Source organism: Harpia harpyja, chromosome 21, assembly GCF_026419915.1.
Source record: "Harpia harpyja isolate bHarHar1 chromosome 21, bHarHar1 primary haplotype, whole genome shotgun sequence".
In the NCBI taxonomy this organism is placed as follows: domain Eukaryota; kingdom Metazoa; phylum Chordata; class Aves; order Accipitriformes; family Accipitridae; genus Harpia; species Harpia harpyja.
In genome coordinates, this window is record NC_068960.1 from 12130385 (window position 1) to 12154470 (window position 24086).

Genomic DNA, 24086 nt, shown 5'->3' on the forward strand with positions numbered 1-24086 from the left:
AACAGCTGACCCAGCAGTGTGAACAGGATCATCATAACTAGAAATTGGGTGGTGAAAAAACATCTGAGAGACTGGTAATTTTGTCAGCACAATTGCAAGTGGACTTAGTGGATCTAACAAATGCCCTGTATTTAGTCACTATGCTATTGGATCTAATTAGTCAATAGCTATAGTTTAATTTTTGTAAATGGTTGAAGTAGATACTCTAGTGGTGGCTGGTGTTCTATGTTGAATTAAGGAATAACCTTTAGTAAGAGCTGTTTAAGTTTTGTAACAATAAGGCAGTGTTGCACAGCAGCTTTCTATATTAGTATAGCAGACTTCAGTAATAGTGTTTCTTCCCTTTTAATTCAGAAATACCCTGTTCTTTAAATTGGGGGTGGGAGGGAGGGTGGGTACAGACTGTCTGCGTTTTTTACACTCATCATATCAGTGTTAAATTGATTTTTTGTGTGTGTTATTACTTTCATCGTGAATTTCTAAATATTATTTTCCTTAAAGATGATCTTTGGAAATAATTAGTCTTACCAGAGTGAAGGATATAATTTGTTGCAGTCAGGCTTTCCCATTTTTAAGTCTATGCATGCAAAATTTATATCTTTGAATACAAGAGGCCTTTTTTTCTATGTTTATAAACTTCCTGTTGAGTGGTTCTTGAGATTTTAAGTATTTCTGAAGGCCATTATGTTTCTTTCTTGATCAACTTGTTCTTGGTTACTGCCATTTCTGCATAAACAGGACTTTTTTCTCCCCTTTATAACTGAGGGAGATGAGTGATGATCATTTTGTAAGGGGAAGGTTTAATGGCTTTTTTTCACTTCAAGTTCTATTATGGGAACATCCCAAGAAATACAGAATTTAGATGTTACAGCTGTTAAGTGTAGCAGAAATCTACTGTAAACAATTTTATGGTTACCATCTATCATTTATTTATTTATTTTTAAACAAGCAGCTTTGTGGGGAATGAAGTATTGGAACACACAATAGTTTAACAGATAAGACTTCTTTGAAAGTGGCCTTAGGCAACATAAACTCTCCTGACCCAGAGTTTCTGCCCTATTAGTCTTTAGCTAATTTCAGTATGGAAAATGGAATTCAAGTTCATTTTAGCTTTGGAGATCGTGAGAAATTGGTTCTTAAAGCACCGAGGGCATGGACTGTGGATTATAGCATTAAAATGTTTAGAACATTAGAGTTTTCAGGCACCATACTAATAACATACTTTCTCTGATTATTTTAGAATATGGGTGTTGATCTGGGGATTAAGCTTGATCACTTATAATCTTGGTTCTGTATTTATAAAGAAACAATAAGTGATATTCCTTCCTGTGGTCTTACCCTGTTAACAGAGAGTATTATTGGCCTTGTTAGAAGAAATGTTCTTGATTTGAGAAGTAAAAGTTCGGCTTTTGTTTGGTAAAGAGTGTTATTTTGTCTTTAACAAAATTTATTTTTCTGTTAAAGTCATAATACTATGTTTGTTGTATATCTTCATGCTTAATTTCCAATGTTTAGGAAGCTGGGGGTTGGGGGGTTGTGGTTTGTTTTGTTGGTTTTTTTTTTTTCCTACCTGAAAGGCTGTGCTTAATTGCATGGAATTTAGCATTCTTCTAGTCTGCATCCTTATTGGATCTATAAAAAGGCCCACTTTAATGCTTGGGAAGGTACTGCAAGGTGTAAATCTATTACAAGTGATGTAACTGCATTCACATTCTGGCCTTTTGTCACTGTTGTATAAAAAATTAGGTCACTTAATACAATGTGGGATATGAGCAGTTGAGCAGTGGTTCACTGTAACCAAATGTAATGTGACACTGTTCTGTTTGCTTCCAGGTAAGGTGTAATAACTTTTCTTTAACCCTGCTATGTTGGTAGGTGTAACTTGGAGAAAGCATCAGTTGAAGACTGAGGAGCAAGAGGTCCTCCTGAAGCCACGAATCTAAATGATAGCTGGTATATAAGTGATAAAACAACTGTGCTCTTTCCCTTTTAAGTGCTTTTAAAAGTTTGTAATAGAAAGTAATACTTCTAAGCCAAGCAAATAAACATATTTGCCCAGTTCCAGTAGCAGCTTTGGCTGTAAAAAATTACAAGTATATTGACCTCATTCTGATTCTAAGATAATGACAAATACAGTGGAGAATAATTTACGTGTATTGAGTAGAAGAGTTGGTGACAGCATGAAGTGGTATTACGGGACTGCCAAAACTTTGTGTCACTGCCTCTGTTAGTTGAGAAAGATGAGCATTCATATCCACACAGCATGCATGTGATGAATACATGTATTTAATGTATGTAGTTAACTGTGAGTTATCTTTGGGAGCGCTAGGAGAGCCTTCAAAATCTTATGGTTGCAGCTTACCCAATGGTTTTGTCTAAGCAGGACAGCAGAACTATAAAAAAATCATCTTAAAACTTCCATCACCTTCTTTAATTAGCCCTTAATCGTACTTTTGTTGCTATTCAAAATGTGTCACATCATCCAATGTAAATTGAATTGTTGAAAAGAAGAGCTCGTCCCATGAACTTGTAAACCAGATATGTTAATCGTTTGGTACTAGGCCTCTGTTTTCTTTCTAGTTAAAGGAAATAGAATAGAGGAGAAGATTAAATACTTCTAATAACTTGCAAAGTAAAACCAGTCATTTGGGACAGTTAAATACATATCATAATGCTCTGCCATGCTTTGTACAGGGTGGTTATGTCATATAAATAAGAAAAGAACAGAAAAGAGAATATTTTAGATGAACTCTAAGCACTTAGCACAAATCAAATAAAGAACACATGGTAAATAGCTGCTGCTTAAGATGTACAGAAAGTTGATTTTTATCTTTTTTAATTTAAACATTAATCCGTCACCTTCTAAGTTTTTCTTTCATCCCTTAGCAGGTTAAACTTTACAAGTTTTAGTTTCAGAAGTTAAGAGCAACAAGTTGACTGGTTTCCATGGGAGCTAATTCAAGTTATTGTTTGCATTGTTAATATCTGAAAGTAGCTGTGTTGGTACAAGTCAATATGCAGCAAAAGGTTTGTGAAAGAGAGATTTTCTAAGTTGTCCTAAGGCTATGAATAGGGACTACTTAACTGAGTATCATCTGCATGAGTGCAGTGAGTTGCAGTTCAGACATAATCATTTTGATATTTGCAAGATCCCCTAAGTTGAAGTTGCTAACAATCCCTAATTATGCTACGTTATTTTGAAATCATGTCTAATTAGCATTTAGTTTATTGCTGAATGTGAATAATAAGTTAAATTCTGTCCTATAGAAGTTGATTGTATTTTTTTAAGAGGTCAAATATCAGTCTTTGGTACACCAAATATGATAATAAAATTTTGCTAATATCTGTAACAATGTATAGAAATAAAAAGAAGCAAAGTATATCTTCTTCAAGAAATGTCATTTTATAGAAATGATTGTGTAATGTTCAGTCATGCTTATGAAGCAAGGTATAAAGTAGCATGTTCAACGGGAAACAGTCCTGCAGTTCCTTCCTCTTTGACTTGAATCCTAATGCTTTCCTTGCTTTGTTCAATTCAAGGGCTTGGTTTACAGGCACTAAAATAAACAGAATAGCACCTGCAGCTTAGTCATAAATGGGAACATCTTGAAGTAGCTAAGCAAACAAATGAAATCATGGAGTAATTTAACCTTTTCTGAAATGCCTTAGATGTTCTACCAACATTCATTTTTAAGATCAGCATTTTGGCTGTTAAAGGACTCTGAACACATAAAGGAATTATTGAAAATTATGATCCTTTTATTGATAACAGTTACTAATTAATTATTTTTTGAACTGTCAGAACACCTCTTCTAAAAAAGCTCTGTATATTTTCTCTTCCTTGTTTTTAATAAATGCCCACTTCTAGGACATGACACTAAAATGTTTAGCAGTCATATGATGTGTTCATATAAATATTTGACCCTTACTCCAGACTTGAGCTATCAAGTGCTTTTATAATACCAAAATGAATACTTGTGTTTTGATTTTTTTTTTAATATGTTGTCAACTTCAATTACATAAACAGTGTAGCCAGCAGAATCTATTTATGTTTGCTGGCCACAGAAAATCATGGAGCACATGTTATCTTACTAATTCCTTCCACAAAGTTCTGTCATAGACCAGAAGAATTGAACTTGCTTTTTGGCAGGTAAATCTGAGTTTATCTTGCAGTTATTTGAACACTACTACTAAGTGCTTCATATTAAAACTGGTATTAAGATCTTTTGAATTTTTTTTAATTGGAATTCAAATAAATTGCTTCTGAAATGTTGCTTATGTTTTATTGGAAAAGAGAGATCTAATTTAAATGTGTTGAGATCCGTGAGGATGAGAAACTAGAAGCATCATTTGTTTGCACACCAATAATGTGCATGCTTTCTTTTTGTTTTGTTTCTTTGTCTTGCTAAATTTAGGTATTACAAAACTGATCTTGTGTTGTGTTCTAAGCTGAGTCTAAATTTATTTGCTGCCAGTGTTAATACAGGCATTTTAAATTTTAGTAGAGTATTAAAGCAAATGTAAAATATTGACAATCAAAATCATCTTCATAGACTGAAAAACAGGATTGTAGATTTTTCTGAGCATTTGCAAATGGCATATTTCCATACACAGTGTGTGCGTTTGTGTAACAGCTAAACAAGATATTACTTCATGTTTTACCTTTCTAGTTTAAAGTATTTTTATGAAGCTGTTTATTTTAATAGAACTAGTGAGGATATGTGCTGTAACAGCTTCGTGTTTATTTAATCAAGTTAATCCAGCTGAATGACTTAGCATTGCCTCAATATGAGCATTGTTGACTAAGAATATCCACGAAAAAGATGAGATGAAATCAAATTATGTCTGCTCATAAGGTGATCAAAAAATTGTTGAAGACTGTATCTGGAAGTCCTTCACTTATGACAAGTCGTAGAACAACATTTATTATACTTTCAACTATTGTTGCCATAATTCTTGTTGCTACTGAGTGCTCAGGTAGCAGCTGTTAGGAAGGATGGACTTTGTTTATGAAATAACATATCTTCTTACTGTGATGCAGAGTTTTCAACATGAGTTAAGTCTTTATAAACTTCGTGCTACAAACAGTACTGTACTGTAAGTTAAGCATAATGTACCTTCTACTTCTAAAGCATTGTGTCAGTAGAAGGTATGTTAAGAGATGTTTTGGGTTATCCGGATGGATTAATAAACGCTGGCTTCGATGCTTGCTTTTAAAGAGCTTGCAGAGCTACCTAGGTGATGGTGTCTCTCTTTCACATGATAGAATAGGAAAGTAGTTCATACTCTTTAAAGAAGGTTGTTGACCGTGTATTATTTTTAAGAGGCAGCTAATCCTAGACTCTACTTTTTTGTTTGGTCCATCAGACTGTTTGTTTATTGATTTTGGTGCATCCTGCAAAGTTATTTTCATAACTGTTTCTTAAAGAAAGATGGTAGATTTGAAAAGTTTTATATAATCAGTAAACAATTTAAACATTACTTCCATCTGAAGGGATTGGTTTTGTTTTAGTGACTTGAATATTATGCACATTGAACCTTGGCTTGCTTTACTTTATAAATATTTGTAAGAAGTTTATCATCTTGGATAAATTCTGTCATTAATTACCATTTTAAAGCCCACGGAGTATGAACACAGAAGATATTTGAAGTACATGTATTACTTCAGAGGCCTCATAAAAATAATTGTATTTAAACACTAAGCTTCACAACATTCCTGTGAGTTATATCCTGTCCACTGAAGGCTTATGTGAAGCCCAGAAGACTTTACCTACCAAATGTTATTTGAATAGGTTAGTTTTGAGAAGGCAGTAACGTGAAAAAAAAATAGGTAAATCATCTGTATGGCCTTACACAGCAACAGGGTAAGCTTTAGCTTCCTTATGCTGTAAGGGAACTGTAGGAGGCTGCCTTTGTTCATCACAGACCCACACTCTCCACCTGATAATTAATTTGCATTTAGCAGGCCGCATCTCCTATTACAAATGAGGTGCACCTTTTTTTTTTTTTTTTTTTTTTTTTTTTTTTTTGCCTGGAGATGGTACAAGAAGGAATTTATCATCTAGTATTCTGTTGACTCATCCCCTGCCTTGGTCCAGGTATAAGTAATTTTCTGTACTTTACCTAATTTATGGTGTGCATTTGCTAGGGTAGCTTATTTGTTTTCAGACTTTAATCAGTCCAAAGACTTAAGATTTAAAGATTTCCTTCTAAGAATTAATAGAGAGAATCTCAGTGTAGCATTGTCATTGAAATACGCAAAAGTGTTAAATGAGTTTCTGGAGGTCTTCTAGTGTCTGCTCAGTGGTATTAATTTAGCTAGAGTAGACAGTTAAAAAATTTAATCTCAATAATTTAGTAAAAGAGGAAATTTATCTGAAATATTTATCAGTCCAGTCTTGACTCCATGCTCCTTTAAGAAGCATGTCATTCCAATTACTGATATGGTGAGAAGCATGATAGGACCTCAGTTCTGTCATATACTTCTGCACACTGTTTTTTAAAGAAATGAATAGTAACAGTGAGGTTTTGATAATGCATAATCCAAGATCATTACTCATAGTTAGTCAGCCGTTGATATTTCTCATCTTTTTCTGCTTTTGTCTAATTACCTTTGTAAAAATAGCCATATGATTTAAATACTTGTTGCGGTGTATTTTACCACAAAATGTATCTTCATTAATATAACACTCTATTTTAACTGTAGGATTGCAATTTCTCTTTCAATGTAGTAATATAATGTCAGTTTTAATTTCAAAGTTCATATACTGTATCCAAAATAATTACAATGAGAGAGGCTGTGTAAGAAACTAACTGCAGAAGTTATAAGCAACACTGAGTTGTCAGCAGTGTTGACACTGCATCTCTTTGGGAAAAGGAACAGCATTATACTGTGTGAAGTGAAATACTAAAATGATTTAATGTTTTCAAGACTCTTTTTTCATGAAAATCGTCTGTTGGTCTTTTAATCCACTGTGGAATACACGAAGTGAGGGGTATAAATCTCAACAGAATAAGCATTGTTCTTGCAACAGAGGCAATCAATTTGAGACATTTTCTCCAATCAGTAAAATTATGAATGTCAAAAATAAATTAGATGAACATATTTGGTTAATTTACTGGTAATCTGGATGATTATTAATAGCACGTACTTTCCATGTCTGTTCATTTTGTACTCAGTCATATATTCATCTTTACTGGTTCTAAATGCTATTTCAGTAAGTGGATTTGAAACCTACTGAGAAAACAAAAAAAGAAAAAAAGAAACAAAAGAACTTTTCTGTAACAGTTTATTGTTAAAATTGCAGTACTAAATGCAAAAGGTTATTTTTTGGTTCTTACATCTTTACTATTTTAAAAACACCAATATATGAGACTTGGTGTGAAAGACAGGTTAGTGATTTGGAGGAATAGCTTTAAGTGGCTTTTAGACACTCTGTAAGTATTTCCAAAGCTTTTTTTAATTATTATTATTATTATTTGTCTTTCGATTTTGTAATGAAATATAAGTAGTCCTTAGAGTTTGGGGAAAAAATACGTATGGACATACAGAAAAAGGTATTCAGAACAATTATAAAGGGAGCCCCAATAGTTTTTCATGTAGGAATTTCGTAAGATCTCGCATGTATAATAGGATGTAAGCACAGCTGAAATGAAATTGTGCATATATGATATGTGCTAGTATCTACCAAATAGAACATGCTGCATTTTAGAGGTCACAGAGAAACCACTATGTATTAGACTAAGGAGCGTTATTGTGTCAGTAGCAGACCCCTAGATTTGGTATTGCTCCAGGAACTGATTTGAGATGGATTTCCTGCAGCCAACCCTACTATTTGTTTCTTAATTTTCTTTTAATCCCTTGCTGATAGGCAGCATGCCAAGAGGAGTCCTCCTTTAAAAATACTGCGTCTTTTCCTCTCTTTGAAGCGGGTATTTCATCCCCAGTTCTTGTCTCTGGGAAATGACTCTCTTAGCTTATAGTTACCGTATTGTTCAGTGAGCTAAATGTTCCTGTGTATTTTGAATGTTGATGTCCAAGTCCTACTTGTATTGATCCTGTGGAGAAAGGAGGTACTGAGCATTCCAAGGGTCTGACCACTGTGACTCGGCTGATTTGAAAATTAGGAAGGAAGTTTACTCTAGGCATATCTATGCACTAGATAGGGCCAGCTGCATTCTGAAAGCATAGTCCTTGCCCTTCTTTTATGAGATGGAAGGAGGAGTTGCCAAGTTAGTCTCATATTGTCACTTAGCACATTATCTCAGATACAAATCGTTAATGCTCACTGTTAAAATTGAAGTAATATTTGAAACCGTAACGGTCCCCTAAATGCATATTGACCACTATAGTGTTAGAGATCATCATCCCCACTGTGCAGATTTTAAAGTCTTTCTAGGCATTGACAAAGAGATCCAAGAGCGTAATGCAACTGACCTTCCCTGGCAAGCTAACCTGATGGATGCAGTGCTTAAGCTTTTTAAGTGTCTCTTCTACTGTTTCCTGACACACTGAAGAAGAAGGAAAAAAAAAAAAACCAAACCAACATTTTGCAATTCTAGTATTCTTCCCACTAAAGACTCTGGTGTATTACAAACTGCTAGCTATACAATTTAAAATTTTACTGAGTTTTATAAATGGAGAAACTTAAACCTAGGTGATTTGACTGCTGATGTTCACACCATGATTCTGTAATAAATTCTGTACTGGAGCCTGGTATTGCTAATATATAATCTGGTGTGACTATTAATAATTTGATACTGCACTGTGTATAGTGACCTAAGTTCCTTGCAGATCTACATGAGTGAGCAATGTTAAGGTCAGCCATTTGACTTGGCCAGAGTTTGAATGCACTGTGATTCTTGACCTGTTTTTTCCAGCAGATTTCTAAAATCTGATTTACTACCTAAGTGTCATCCAGATTTCACAGTTTGTGCCAAATAAAATACCAGTTCTAGTGTCTCAAGTGGCAGGGAAGTATGTATTTTCTCCCCTTCTAAGATTTTTCTAAGGAAATATACTTTGTCTTTTGAAGATAAAATGTTTAAAAATAAAAGAAGCGTTTGTCTTCAGCAGTTAAGAAAAGATAGCAACCACCTACAATCTGTGAGAACGCTTACATAAGACTCATACACTGTACAGGAGTTCTCTCTTGCGAGTACTGGAACGCTCTTTCTATGTAGTTGTCAGATAAATGTGAACCGAAGCATTGCTTGCAGTGCTGGTGCATATTCTATTTTCATAATCTATTCTGAAGGTTAAGTAGGAAAATAATTTTGTTCTAGTTTTCACTTTACTGCTCTTAAACATTTTGCTGAATTCTGTGTTTAAAACAAAAAAACCAAACAAATAAAAAAAACAACCCAAACCTGAAATCGTTTGGGACTATTGGAAGAGTGGAGTAGTTTTATTTTAGTTGCTACAAATAAGATGGTATTATACTTTCCAACACTTTATAAGTAGAAATGTTTTTCATACCAAATAAAATGATGGTTCATACAACTTTTGGATGTCTTAGTTTCAAGGAAGGGAGTGGAAACCCCTGAAGTGACAACTGATTTCTGTCTGTCAGATTAGCCTTGTATAAAATGGGGCTTTCTTAGATGATGCAGAGTAGAACATTGATACTTTAATAGTATGGATTTTTTTTAATTGTATTTTTCCTGTATGTGTTTTTACTGTTGAGTTTCAGTTATGTTATTAATACACTTTTGTGCATAGGTCTGCTTGAAGTCAGGGGTTACATAGATAATGGTTACCATCTGTAAACGCAGATGGCAAATATGAAGTAATTCTTCAAGATTTGAAGAGGAGGCTTCAAATAAATGAGAAAGGGGAGGCAAATGTGTTATCTTTAATATAAAATATGATAGTATCATGGTACATTAAATCAGGTAAGTTTCTCACTTTTGCACATGATGACTGGATACTAGATGATTTTTAAGGTCCCTTCCAACCCAAACCACTCTGATTCTATGATAAAGTATTTATTGTACAGGGTTTGATTTTAATCAAGGTGAACTAATGTTTTCTCCTACTGGTTTTTTGTGTTTGAATTGCTAATGTCCAAACAATCAGTTATATTAGAAATGTCAGAATGAAATACAGCTTTTGAAAACTGAAGATAGATGGGAGATGTTCTGCATATCTTAAGTCTAGTTTCAAGTGAAGTAAATGCTGCTGGTTGTAACCTCTAGCTGATGATAAAGCAATTGTATGCATCTTCTCTAGCATTTAAAATGAGCATGCTAAAAAATAGTAGTGGTTTATCATCTCATACATACAACAGTGTAAAAAGATGTTTACATAGAGATATATTTTTTTCTTGTTTATTTCTTTTGTTTGGAAAGGTATTTATCAAAATTATTTTTATTTAAGTTTCAGAATTACTTTGTTAATAAGGAAAACCTTATGCCTACGACAAACTAGTAATTTCATGGATGATAATTTTTAAAGTTCTGTTTAGAAAGTCGAACAGCTGAATTCTCCTTTAGATGCCAATGGAACAAGAGAGGAGAATAAAATTAATTGTTTATATTTTACTGCAAGTCTTCAATTTGTCATCTTTATAGTATTGTTCAGGTGTTCTGTTCATTGATTCAGTAAGGAGCTGTCACTGATCATAGTGTATCTGAGCCAGATCTTGATGATGTAGGTCACTGACTTTTTTTTTTCCTCCCTACAAAAAAAGCTTACAAATGTTGGGTGGAGGTATGTGTTTTCTTTTTTGGGGGAAGGTCAAGAGAATTCATTGTTCTAAGCTCAAAAATATTTCCGTAGTTTGATATGGTAGCAGTTCATCAGTAAAAATGAAAAGAAATTAGATTCTAGTTGTTCTAGTATTAAAAGATCATTTTGGAAAAAAACTAGATTTTTAACAGCCTATAGGCTTTCAGCACCCTTGCAGCAAAAAATTGAAAGAGGGCTTTCTGCAGGTAACAGTGTGTAGTGACCTCATCCTGCTATGTCAATCAGTATAGACAGCTGCTTGAGGAAACAAAAGAGGCATCAGCTGTGGTTACTCAATGTGCATGCTACAACCTGTTTCAGTTTTCCTTCCTAGAGGCTTGTTCCTGTGAAATTCTGTAATGGTAAAGGATGGTAAACTGATAAATAGTGGATGTTTAGGATTGCTGCTGGTTTTTTTTATTAACAACTTTAGTGGTTAAAATTGTTTATCCAAAAGATCTAAGACAAGGAATTTGCAATATCTGAGACCTTACTGTGAATTGGAAACTTTCAAATCAGGGTTAGAGTTCTGCATTGGAGAACTTTCGGTTTAGAGGTTTCCTAATGATCAAGTTCGTGTACTGTATGAAACCACAGTAAAAACTGGGATCTGAGAGTCGCAATCAGCAATATCATCTGTGTTAGGGCAAAATAGCAAGAGGCAACAGTCACAGGTTGCAGTAGAAGCAGCTCTGTTTGAAAGAGGTGGGCACGCATTCATAATGAGGTTACCCGGAGGTGGTGGATTCACCAGCTTTGGAGATTTTCAGAACCTGACAAGACAAATTCCTGGGCAGCTGGTATCCCTACTCAAGATTGGGGGATGGACTAGATGACCTCCAGAAGGTCCCTTCTAACCTGATTTAATCAGGTTCAAACCACAAATTAAGCATATTTTGTGTGAGAAGTCAGCTTGTTTTGAGTTGCACTGCAATGTTGCAATCAATATCATTTAATGTGTTGCATATAATTCTTGCATGCCTTGTTCTTAGCTGAATCTGGACAATAAAACCACATTTACGTATATTCCTGAGATGAAAATTAAGAAATGGACATTTAGCAGTGTGTTGTAGAAGTGATGGAAGTTAAACCGATTTAATGTAAAGCAAGATATTTAGTTATCTGTCATGGGGAAAAGACTTAGTCAAAGCTAACATGCAGCATAATAAATGTTAAACCTTTAGTACAAGAAGGTGTTTCTATTAATTTCATATGGATTTAATGGCATGAATACAGCTAATGTGGTTTAATCTCTTTGAAAAGTGACTCTAAGACATAACTCAGGTAATAAATTGTGGATAAAATGCTGTGAATAGGAGCAGATAAGCAGCTAAATTTTCACTTAAATTCTGCTCTGAAGAGACTTGCTTGGTTAATAATGTACTTAATTTGTATGGGTGAGTGGGAGTTTGAGGAGAGTGTAATGTCAGGAAATCAAATGAGAGCTGGTAAATTATGCTTCTAAAAGCAAAGAACAAAGAAGAAAATCTTGCATAACAGTAAGTTAATGTGTCTTCATTTAATGTGAAAGCACCAATTGGTAACTATGGAAAATAATGAAAAATATACACTTGATCGTAATTGTTCTACTGAGGTATATATCAAGCAGTACTTGCTTCTATGTCTTATTTTTAAATTGGCACTTTCAGCAACATGATTCTTTACCCCTTTTTGTAGTATAGGCCATTCTTTGGTGGTCATGATCATTTTTTGTCATCTTGATGTTTTTTAAAATATCGAGTAACACTTGAAATATTTTGGGTATGGTCATTGAAACACATGTTGCATTTTAAAAATCTTTAAATACGCACCCCAACACATGTGGTATTTACATTCAGCACACCTGAAGTTTGAAATTTAAGGTTGAGTATGGGCAAGCAGTAGTGTTTCTTAAGAAAAATAACTAAAAATAAGCAAACAATTTAACAATAATAAGACATTTCTTCAGTTTTATGGATCTTCATGAATTGTTAATATTTCATATTGTTCGAGTTTCCAAGAATCCAGGGATGGACTTCACTGAAGTCCATATTGATTTATTGACATTTTAACGATTTCAGAGTTCTGTGAGCTAGAAAAAGTCTGTGCCAGTAATTCATGCTTCTGTCTCTCCTCACTGTAGATTAAGTACCCTGTTAATGGTAGAAAGGAAAGAAATAATAAATAGGGACTTTTATTCCACTCTGTAGAGTATTTTACAATAAGTAGCTAGTGTACAGTAAAATTAATTTGAAAAAATTCATAGCAAAAAGCCTTCCTTGCTGGACAGATTGAAGATTAACTAGTTCTAGTATAGTTCTTTGGTGGTATGAATTCCTGTATTAATACCAAAGTTGATTTTTGATCCGAAGGAAAGTTGTACAGTGCTTCAAAATATTAAAAGCTGTTTGTATGTTATCATATATTAATTGAGCATTCTCTAATATAAGCTACTGAAAAAAAAGAATGTTTTTCTGATAAACAGGCTGTGTCACTTCCTGTAAGACAGGAGCTTCTGGACATCCATATTGAGAGTTAACACTGTGTAATATTTCTGTCAAAGTGAGCAGAGAAACTCCTGCTTCTCGGAACCAAATGACTCTGAAATTGCTTGTAAATACATTGCTTAACTATATTTTTGCAAACCCATAATACTTGTGGTAAATCAGGAGGTAATGTATATATAATTTTAAAGTTGAATTTTGTGTGCAAAGGAACTGACCAAAACCCAAACAAAAAATGTAACGTGTCTATGTGATTTTTTTTTTTCTTTATTAATTTTATCAATGATAGTGTGATTAAGAGACCACTTGCTCTCCCTGTCTCCAGACGATTTAACACAATGGATCACCTGGGGACAGCAGACGCTGAGGACGACTCTGGATCACTAACACGGCTTGCTCCTAGTCCTCATAGCGAAGCAGTTGCTCATGAGTTTAAGGAACTCTCATTGCAGCCCAATCAGTACTTACCTCCTCTCAACGAGCGAAAGAATGGTGAGTGCAAAAGTGACTGTTGTTCTTTTCTCTGCATTGCTTAAATGTTTTCTGTGGGAATAATGATGTTTGTTTGATTTCTTCAAATAACATTAATTGACTCTCTTCACTCGCTCTTCCCAAACCATATTATGTAGAGTTAAAGTGCTACAGTGTTTGTAACCAAATCTGTCCTGATCAGCTTCACCTGTCATGGCAGCTTGTAAGTCTGACTTTCCAACCCCACCTGGAATACTTTGTTGAGGCATATAGAATGGAATTGTTTACATTTTTAAATAGTTTTAAAACTACAGTGAGTGTATAAGAAAAGTATTAATTAAATATTTTTGAGTTGTATTGTTATCGGACAAAAAGGGATAATTATCAAGAACAGGGTTTTTTTTCTGCAAAAACAATACAGAATTGAAGTTTCACATTGTATTCCAGAAAGTTTAATTCACCACATAGTTTAAGGTTGAACAACTAAAGAAAAACAAGATTTACATTTTGGGAATCTCTCCAGTATCTTTCCTCGTTGTTGATGTTGGCATAGCAACTTAAGAAGAAAGCGTTTCCACTGTTACAGTAAGCATCAGGAAGAATTAGGTCTGAATCCAAATGTAGGCTCATTTTTATTGGGGAGAAGGCAGGAACCTCTCTTTTTTTTTTTTTTTTTTTTTTTGGTGTTTGGGGTTTTTGTCACACTAGTAATACAGTAACACTTCTTCTAATAATGAAGATTTGTTTTCCAGTATTTGTAGTAAATAGTGGGAACATTGAAATTATGTAAAGGAAGTATTTAATTTTTTGAAGCATTTTTTTAAATGAGTTTAGCTACAGCTAGCTATTAATTCGGTTGTAATAGTATAAGCATTATTAAATAACAAGAAAACTATCTGAATATCCTGGCTTTAAAGTAGAAAAAATGGGGATCTATATTGCTAGGCTGTATGTATATCAAATATCCAGGGACAGGTCCAAGTCATGGTATTGGTATTCTCTGTTTCAGAAAGACATGGAATGTTGTCTACAACCAAGATGCTCCTGTTTACACAATGAGGGACTAACTGTATGGTGCCTTGTGTACATACCCTCAGTATTATATAGCACTCCAAGAAAGAAAAACATAACAAAGGGAAAATGTGGTAGGGGAGAGACTTAGGCTTAGCTTATATAAATGTGGAATGACAACCTCTTTGAATACTTGAGCATGTCTTTTACAATTACTTCCTTATTTTTTTCCATGTGTGAAGATCTTGAAATACAGAATACTGTGTTAACTGATATAATATGTTCGAAGCCTTTTAAACTAAGGGACCTGCAGCTAACTTATTAATATTTTTGGCTCTACATCCTTAAGAATTATTTTTTGTAAGGCAGAAAAAAGAATTGTAACTTGGGAGACATTGGTTTTTGTTGGCTACTATTTGATGTTAAATTGATAATAAGCATGTCTATACCAGAAGCTTGTTTTAAGATAGCTTACAACATTTTACCTTTTTATCAAGGAAGCAACAGAAATATGTATTTAAAGAAGGCTATTTCATAATGAGGCTAAAAAATGTCAACACTTAACTCATAGACCTTATAAAAAAGAGAATGTAGTGGGTTTTTTTGCATCCTGTGTGTAACTATACATCTGGAAAATTTGTTCTTTTTAATTGCCTGTAAAACTGAAATGGATGACACAGGTGTCTATGTTGAGTCTAAATGACTCAAACTTTTAAATTCTGAAGACTACTACCACAAGAATGCACTAAATTAAACAGGAAAAATCCATTATAAGATGGCAAGCTCGTCAATTTCTCTTTTGACAAACCCTGCTATGACTGTCTTAAGTACATATTTATTGCCTTCACTTAATTTAATTGTTTTGTTATCTTCCTGCTTTTACTAATAAAGGTAAATTGTCAAACAAGCAGTAAAATGAGGTATGCAGCTTCAGGTGCTAAACTTACTCATGTTTGCTCTTTAGTCTTTCACTTTTAGTTCTTCTGTTCAACTGGACAGTTGTTTCTTTTCTTAGGCATTCTTCCCATAACTTGAAAGTATTTTTGTGCTTTCATCAATTAATAAAATAATGTATAGGTAGGTTTTGTATTGTCTTCATATATAATATGCTGCTTGTTTATTTTCCAAAGAAAAGGCAGCAACAAAAGATTTTAATGCTGAAGGGCTCTGGCTTGTTGAAATAACAAGGAGATTTTCATAAATAAAGTGGCGGAGGGGAAATTAATAATTTGAGAAGCTGCCTCTCACTCTTCTGTGCCTCTCACTCTCCTCTTGTCTCAGTTGACTTAAGAACCATTACCCTGTTAATCCTCATTATTTATCATAATTTCTCGTATGACTTAGGATACTTTTGAGCATCTGTCCATAGTAAGTATCAGGCCTCCCACAGAGATTTTAATGTCATCTTTGAGGAAGAGATTGTATGAAGTTCACATAATGGGCCGTGGCTTCTCTTCATCTGTGTCTTTTGTGACAAGACTAAGTCATCTGGCTGGGCTTGGCCAAAAGGTTAGGCATTGTTTTCAAGGCCATTATTAGCACAACCCTATTGCTTTTGAAAAGGAAAAGGCTCAACAATCTGCAAGGCAGATTGAGAAATCATATAATTGGAGGAATACAGTCTGACAGACGTGATAAGTGTTTGGTGGACACTGGTGCAATTTCCTATCCTTTTCGGTGTTCTAGATCTTTCTAATGTTGTTTAAGTATCCTGCCACTGAGGGAATGCTACTTTAGTAGTATTTAAATAATTCCTAAATGAACTTAAGAGGAGCCTCCTAGTTCTCTTCCTGTCCTTATGCGAAAGAGCTGACAATATCTGACTTTATACTGGCTGGCTGCTTTTGTTCCTGGAAGAAATGGATGTTTGTGTTCAAATTGCTTTCTCAGAAGCACTGTCTTCCTCCAGAGGTTTGGGCACTGTCATCCTCCAGAGCACCCAAACTATCGCACACCTATAATTTCAGATTTAGTAGTTTTGGTTAATTTGGTTAAAGGTAAATTTTTTGTAGAAATGATGAAAGTCAGAAGAAAATTCGTAAAAGTAAAATTTAACTTGATGGATTCATATTAAAAGTAGCTTTAATACTTTTTGTTTTTACTTTTTTACCAAAACAGGATTTCTTCAGGAGTACGTTAACATGTCACTATTTTATAAGTCTGTAAGCATAAGAGATTTCAGTATGCAGAAATACAGTGGCACTTAATAAAAAAATTCTGAAATGTTTAAGGTTTTTTGTTGAATATTTTTACGCAGGAAGCATTATGCTTTCTGTGAGCTTTGGTAGTGATCCTTTAAACCTTTTGTTTACTTGAATGAGTCTTTTGGCAGTAGTCCAGTAGAAGGGTGAATTATTCTAGTATTGTTCTGCATAGTGTTGTTAGGCTGGCTTGCACAAGTTAGTACAGAAACGGTGTTTCAAGCTTTTCCAATGACACTAGAAGTGTGGGAGGCTTATGCTTTGGTTTGGTTTTGTTTACCATGGAGGTAGTCACACCAGGGTAACAGAAATGTACAATGAAATTGCAAGCACATGCCTGGTGAGCCAACAGTCATTTGAGATGTTACTACTTTGTCCTTTTTTTTTACATTTTACTCCTCTTTCCCTGCCCAGTCTGCCCCCAGTCATACAGCAAAGCTAGCATAAGAGTTCAGGTGAGCGTAGCTCAGTATTTTTTGGTGCAAAATTCATGGTTTAGATTAAGCTCCAGTGGAACTGTTGTCCCTTGAATTGACAAAGGAACACTTATATGCTCTGTCAACTCTGTTGAAGAGGTTGTAACTTCCAGTAGAGGATCAATAAACAGTTGGAGGGCAATAGCATCTTAAGCTTCTGCAGCCATTTACTACATGCAGGTGTTTACTCCCTGAATAAAGACAAATAGATAATTTCTTTGGAGAGTGAGAAAGAGAGGAGGGCAGCAACATATTCTTGTCTTCTCAAATGTCATTTTTCAGACAGATGTCTTCCATCATAAAAAGTCTGTGAAACACAAATACTAACCAATTAATGTTTCATATTTTAATAGCAGGGCAAGTAATGGGAGTTTTCAAGCTGATTTGCTAGATAAAGGTTTTATTGCAGGGCTGAAATACTTCAACTGAACTATCTCTAAAGCAAACACTTTTAATTATTTGAGGTCAGAACAACAAACTGTTTGTAGAAGGTAACCTTGTGTATGTAGTTAAGTGTAATAACAAAGGTACATCGTTCCAGGATGTTGTACGTTGGTCTTCTGGACTGTCACAATTTTAAGATTCCCTTTTTTCTTTTGAGCTGTTTTTAAGTCAACGGCTGTGGGCAATACTGGATTACTAATGAAATTAATTTCAGTTTCTCATTAGTTTGCATCTTTCTGGATAATTAGGCAATACATGCAATGCATTGATCATGTAAACTTGTGCCCTGTTTATTGCAGTGTATTATTGTGCCTGTTCTCTGGAGGCCAACTCTTGTTGCACTTGCCAAAAAGCAGCAAAAGTTACCTTTTCATTGGTTTTGCTTTTCACACTTGTCACCTACAGAGTGGACACTGAAGACATGCCTGTGATTCTGGCAGTCTAACGGCAACCACTGGTGTATAGTCCATGTCTGTCATGTAAGCAGTTGGGCTCCTCATGTGAATGGAGGTTGGGAAACAGAATGCCGTGGCATTAAGAGGCTCCTGGGTTGCATCCCTGCCTGAAGAACACTAGGTTATGTACGCTGTGTTTGCTTTCTTAGTCAAGATGCTGTGTCCTTAGGAAGGACAGTGGTTGGAGGAGAAAAGTGACACAGATGAGGTTCTTCTTTGGGAGCAGGAGGGAGAAAATTGATGACGAGGTGTTGTTTAGTTGGACTGCAGTGGAGGAAGAATGACAAGAGTAGCAGGGAGCGTGGCACAGCTGAAGTACTAGTCAGAACAATATGCTACCCACACACTGTACCACAGTTTCACAAGCTTCTGTCTGAGAGCCAGGAGGTAGCAAGGGAGGGAAGGATAGGCTGTCTGCTGTTGACAGCAGGAGGGTGGATGGGAATGATGCTGCTTGCATCCTTCCAACTTGCTGTTTCAGAGCCAAAGGGTAGGAAGGGATTGCACATGCAGATACCATCAAAAAAAAAGGAAATACTGGATGAGCAAAGCTTTTTGCATGCTGAATTAGTACTTTCTCAGAATTGGTGACCATGCCACTTTGGCTGGTACAGGTAGGTGTGAAGGTCTGGATCTCAGGAGCCATGCAATCATAGTTGTTTCAAGGTACATTAAAATTAAAAGGTCCTAGCTTGTATGTTTTACAGCAATCTCTCTTGGCTTTGTTAGCCCACTGTGCCAGAAACTCCTTGTGAAAGTGGCTACTAGTTTCTGAGAGAGAGATGTAAGTTCCTCTTGTGCAGTTGTCATCCACAGATGGGAGCCTGGCTATATTCTTGTAAAACAGGTGGGTAACTGGTTGGCTCCTATACGGGCCGTTGACTGTCCTTTAGCACTCTGTAGGCCTGTTTCAGCTCTTTGTCCTGGCTACAAATGATTTCGGATTGTGAGTGTGCCTGTTCTCTATCCTCTGCATTGTGTGGAGAAACAGTTTTGTTCCAGCTAATGGGTGTCTGCTTCTCTAAACTCAGACCAGAGTAGACATGGGATCGCATTCTGTTTCTGTTTGGGGTTGTATATCTTGTACTGGAGGAGGGTAGAAAAGGTTGTCATGTGTCTACCATCGCTATCTGCTAAATCTCACTCTTTGATGGCTAGCAGCTAATATTCTACAGCAGAATTGAGCTAATTGAGAAAAGAGCTAAGAGTCTTGGATGTTTTGTCAGGAAAAAAGCATTGGGGCAGTGAACACCTTAAAGTAAAAGCAAGACTGGTAAAATCTCTACTAGAAGAAATGAGTGCCTCTGGCTGCATAAGAACAATGACACTCAGGAGCAAAGACCTTGAAGCACTGAAGGTCCGATGAGAATGACAGCTTCCTATGGGGCCACTAGAGCTTGTGGGGAACTGTAGTGAGTTAAGGTGAAGATGCAAAACACTCTGCCCCCCCTGACCAAAACAAAAAAACCCACAACCCCAAAAAACCAAACCAAAAACAAATACTCCAAATGGTGTCTGTTCAGTCCTCCTAAGGGACCAGTCGAGCCAGCTGGGAGACAGACGGTTCTCAAAATAACTGAATGAAATCTACATCACACTTAACCTAATGATATTACTTAAATAAATATGATGAACCAAGGGAATTTTTCTGGCATCTAAAAGAGTTGTGGGTATATTAGTTTGCCTGTTATCTCTTATCTTCCACTCCCTCATTATGTAGCACTGGTAACATGCATTCTTGGCATAGTTTTATGGCTTCTGAACAAATTCTTAATCCTCTGTGCAGTTAATAGGTTTGAAGCTGCAAAGTTGATACTAGGGAATCAGGTAAATTTCAGACATTTTCCTTGTATCTGTGTATGACAGGGTTTTTTTCCACTCTTAAGATCTGCAGTTAGGCATGTTTTTTCATCTCCTAATGTTATATAGGTAGGTTACTGTGCTTAGAAGTTATTTTCTTGAGAATCGGGAGAGATAAAGTGGGGAAAAGATGGCTAGTGGGAAGACTAGAGAAGAACAAATGGAAAACTTAGTTCTGATTAAAGTAATAGATTGGCACAGAAAATAATTGGAAATGTCAACTTAAGTTCAGTAGTTTCATAGTCACTAAGCTGAAAGCAATGAGATCTGGAAAACAGCATAAAGATATTCTGATTAACACCACTACCCTCCCACCCCCCCAAAAAACCACAACAACCCCCCCCCCCCCAAAACTTCAAAGGAAGTATATTCTAAAAAACCTATGTAGTTATAGAAGTAGTATATAATTTATATAAGTTTACAATAGAAAAGTGTGTGTGTGTGTGTGTATATACATATATATATAGTATAGTGTATATATAATGTGTGTGTGTGTGTGTGTATAGAAGAATGGTTACCCAGAGAGGTTGTGCAATCTCCATCCATGGCAATATTAAAAGTCTGACTGGGCACAGTCCTGGGCAGCCTGTTCCAGCTGACCCTGCTTGAGCAGGCGGTTGGGCTAGGTGATCTCAAGAGGTTGCTTCCTCAGTGATTTTGTGGTTTGTCTTTCCTTTAAGGTTTTAATAGTCCATGGAACATCCGGTGCAAATATTCTACTAAATAATCCTTTGTAAGAACACACAGCGTATTGTAGTTAATACGTATTTGTCTCTGTGTTTTGGGGTTTTTTTGGGGTGCTGTGGGGTTTTTTTGGAGTGAGTTTGTTGGGGTTTTTTCTTTTAAACAGTGTCTGTAGAAAGAACATGGTTTTTAATGTATGGATTCTTTTGGTCTCCCTGTAAATATTTGAATGTTGTCTGATCTGTTATGGGATGAGAGAGCAAACTGAGTAGGTACTGATTTCCCAGTAAGTCTGTCTTTGTCATTGGTACTGCCAGTTCCCACAATCCTAGCATTCCCAGGGCATCAGTCAGTGTCTACAAGGAACGATTTTCAAATATTAAAGCATGTGAAAAGACATACAGGCCAAAACTCAGAGCTCTCTAGGGACTGTGACCTCTTAAATGGAATATATTCTGACATTTTCACAGGCTACATGAAAGAATTCCAGTAGGGTCATACCATTTGGTAAACTTCTAAACAAACATTCCATCATTTTAGTTTGATTTATAGATCTTTTTTTAAAATTTTTTTTTCTTAAATTATCTGCTTATTGTGAAGAGATTAACATGGGAGACGTGACCTGTGACTGACTCAATTTAAGGCATCTGGTATATATGAGAAGGTCCTGTTAGAGGGCTTGGCATTTGAGTGATTACAGGAGATATGGAAAGTATGTTTTCCTTTAACAAGATCTCTTGATCAAGCTGTCTTATTCTGATTTTTTTTTTTTCCTGAAATTCCTTGTGGATAACTAAATGCATAGCTAGAAATGAATGTTGAGTTAATTTTAAATTCCACTGTATAATTTTTTTTTAATTGTTAGAACTAAATTCTAGCTGCATATGTTATCGTTGCAATGTTAGCTTGTGATCAGCCACTACAAGAAGGTAATGTAGTACAAACAGAACTGGTAATTGATGTGCAGTACTTATTATATGTGCCTTTTGCAAATCATAGGTAGCATGGTGGATGACCAAATATTGTCCTTAAAAAAAATTATATATGTATATATGCAGTTAAACATATATATAAAAAATATATGTTTATGTATTTTATAATATACTTTAAAAATATTTATTTATTTATTTGTTTAGATGTATATATGGGCAAGTCTGAATGGTAGGGAATTTTAATTTAAACAGTGAACACTGCCAACATATGTCCTCCCTCAAAAGGAATTTGTGCGGGTTTTAGTGGGAGAAAAGAAGTAGAACATGAAGAGTTATAAATTTGATATCACTGTAAGTGTTTGGGATTTTTCTGGGAAGAGTAACTGAGGTAGATGGTGACCATAATTTGGGTTGTTTGGGTCTTTGTTACCACAATGGTGGAGAATATAGGCAGAAATCGCCAGTCCTTCTGAGGTAATTCCTTAGTCACAGCATAGTACACAATGCTATTTCAAAAATTACTCAAATTTTTCACTTGACTTTTCAAAAAAATAAATAGAAGATATACTTGATGTTTTACTACCAAAAGAATATGAAGATGAGAGACTTCAATGCTTTGGGGTTTGTATATTTATCTTGAATACAAGCATAAGACTGTATGAGATTTACTGCTGAGTTTTTGACAAATGTCTTAAGTGTTCAAAGCAAAGAGCTTAATGTACTGGTATAGAATTTTTTTTTTTTTTTTTAACAAAACAAGAAGGCAGAATAGAAACCTATTGCAAGTAGCGGAGTAGAGGAGGGGAACAAACAAAAGCCCCCAAAACAAAACCCCTTAAGTTAACAGTTTGAGGTAACATTCTTGGTGTTTAAAGAAATAATAGAATAAATTATAACAGGGATTATTTAAATGAATATTTTAGTTTGTGCAGTCAGAGCACTATTTTCCTATGTGAAGAAATTATTACACCATGATCAAGAACTGGATTATCCTAACACAATATAAAGGACCAAGAAATTCATTCAGGTGTGCGTAAAGCCAAGATGAAACAAATGTTTGAGTAATTAGGCTTCCCCTCCCCCCTTCAAAGTCTTGTGGTAGTGAAATAAATTAAATACGTAAGGTTGTTCTTTTTTTTTGTTGTTCTTTTTTTTTTCCCTAGAGTTTAAGTTCATCTGTAGCATTTGGGGTTTTTCTTATGGGATTGCAAAGGAATGAGCTCCATATGATGTGAAGAGTTGGAATGTACTGTTAAAGCAATTGTTGCTTAGTTACTTCATGTTTAATGAGGTTGTGAAGTTGCTTGCAGTTACTGATCTCACTCACCAGATCACTGATACTTAAAAAGATAACAGGACTATTCTGAGTGGCAGACAAGCAGGCACTGTGGAGGGTACAATGTTGCTGCATTGTTTCCTCCTGTATGTTGTGATTTTGGCGAATATCTATTAGGCACTTCCTCTTTTTAAATAATGCTTTTTCTGTAGGCTGAAGGTTGGCAGAACTTGAAAGTCTGTGTTGCAGGAGGATGGAAAGAAAAAACTTTGATTACCTTAGATTAAAAGCAAACGTTTATGAAAAACTTGTGCAATATATTGCTAAGAAGTGAGAAGTTACTGGATTCCGGTTTATGGAACTGACAGGGTTGTTCCATTCTGAAGCCTATTTTCTTCATTTCACCCACTTGTATACAATATATATAACTTAAATAAATTGAAATTAAAATGAGAGGTACTTCTACCCTCTGAAGATGATGTGAATTCCAACGAATTTAATTTTTATTGAAACGATGAGCGTGTTGTGTATCTTTTACTTCAGCTTCTGGTTTTGATACGCTGATGCTGTTTGTAATTGGGTTTAAGCCTGTAATTGAAAGATACCACATGCACCACTTAAGATTTTCTTTTAGCTGAAAGAGATACATACTTAGGTTTTGTTGTTTGATAGAAACAAGTGTTTCAGGCACAGTTTTGTTTCTAGCTCATTATAGGTTTCTGTAAGATCCTCAGTGTCATTTAGCTATTTGTACTGTTAAAAATCGCTCTTTGGAAACAGGTACGTGTTCAAATTGGAGAGGTTATACATCCAGTGTTTTCTTTGGAAATGAGTAGTTCTTTTTCCTTTATTATGAAACCTTCTGTATTTAAGTACACAGTCAGAAAGACAAGATGAAAATTTCATGATTTGGAAAAGTTTTTTGGCCTGTTTTTTAATAATGCCATTAATTTCCAATGACAATCCAAATTCTAGCTGCCTTTTAGAAACTGAACACAAAAGCACTTCCAAACTGTGAGTGGAGTTGAAAGATACCAAGCTTTTTTTGTATATATTTTATATTT

General features: G+C 35.1%; 1 protein-coding gene across 8 annotated transcripts in view; it reads left to right on the plus strand.

Moving 5' to 3' along the window:
• Positions 1 to 24086, plus strand: part of MRTFB (myocardin related transcription factor B) — an 85113-nt gene that overhangs the window by 9630 nt on the left and 51397 nt on the right. For 7 of the 8 annotated variants that reach the window (XM_052773468.1, XM_052773465.1, XM_052773466.1 and 4 more), the window contains one exon: positions 13538 to 13704. In XM_052773468.1, coding sequence (XP_052629428.1) covers positions 13538 to 13704 — 167 coding nt within the window. Of the gene's footprint in view, positions 1 to 13501; positions 13705 to 24086 lie in introns of all 8 variants that reach the window. The other variant, XM_052773467.1, reaches the window with a different exon arrangement.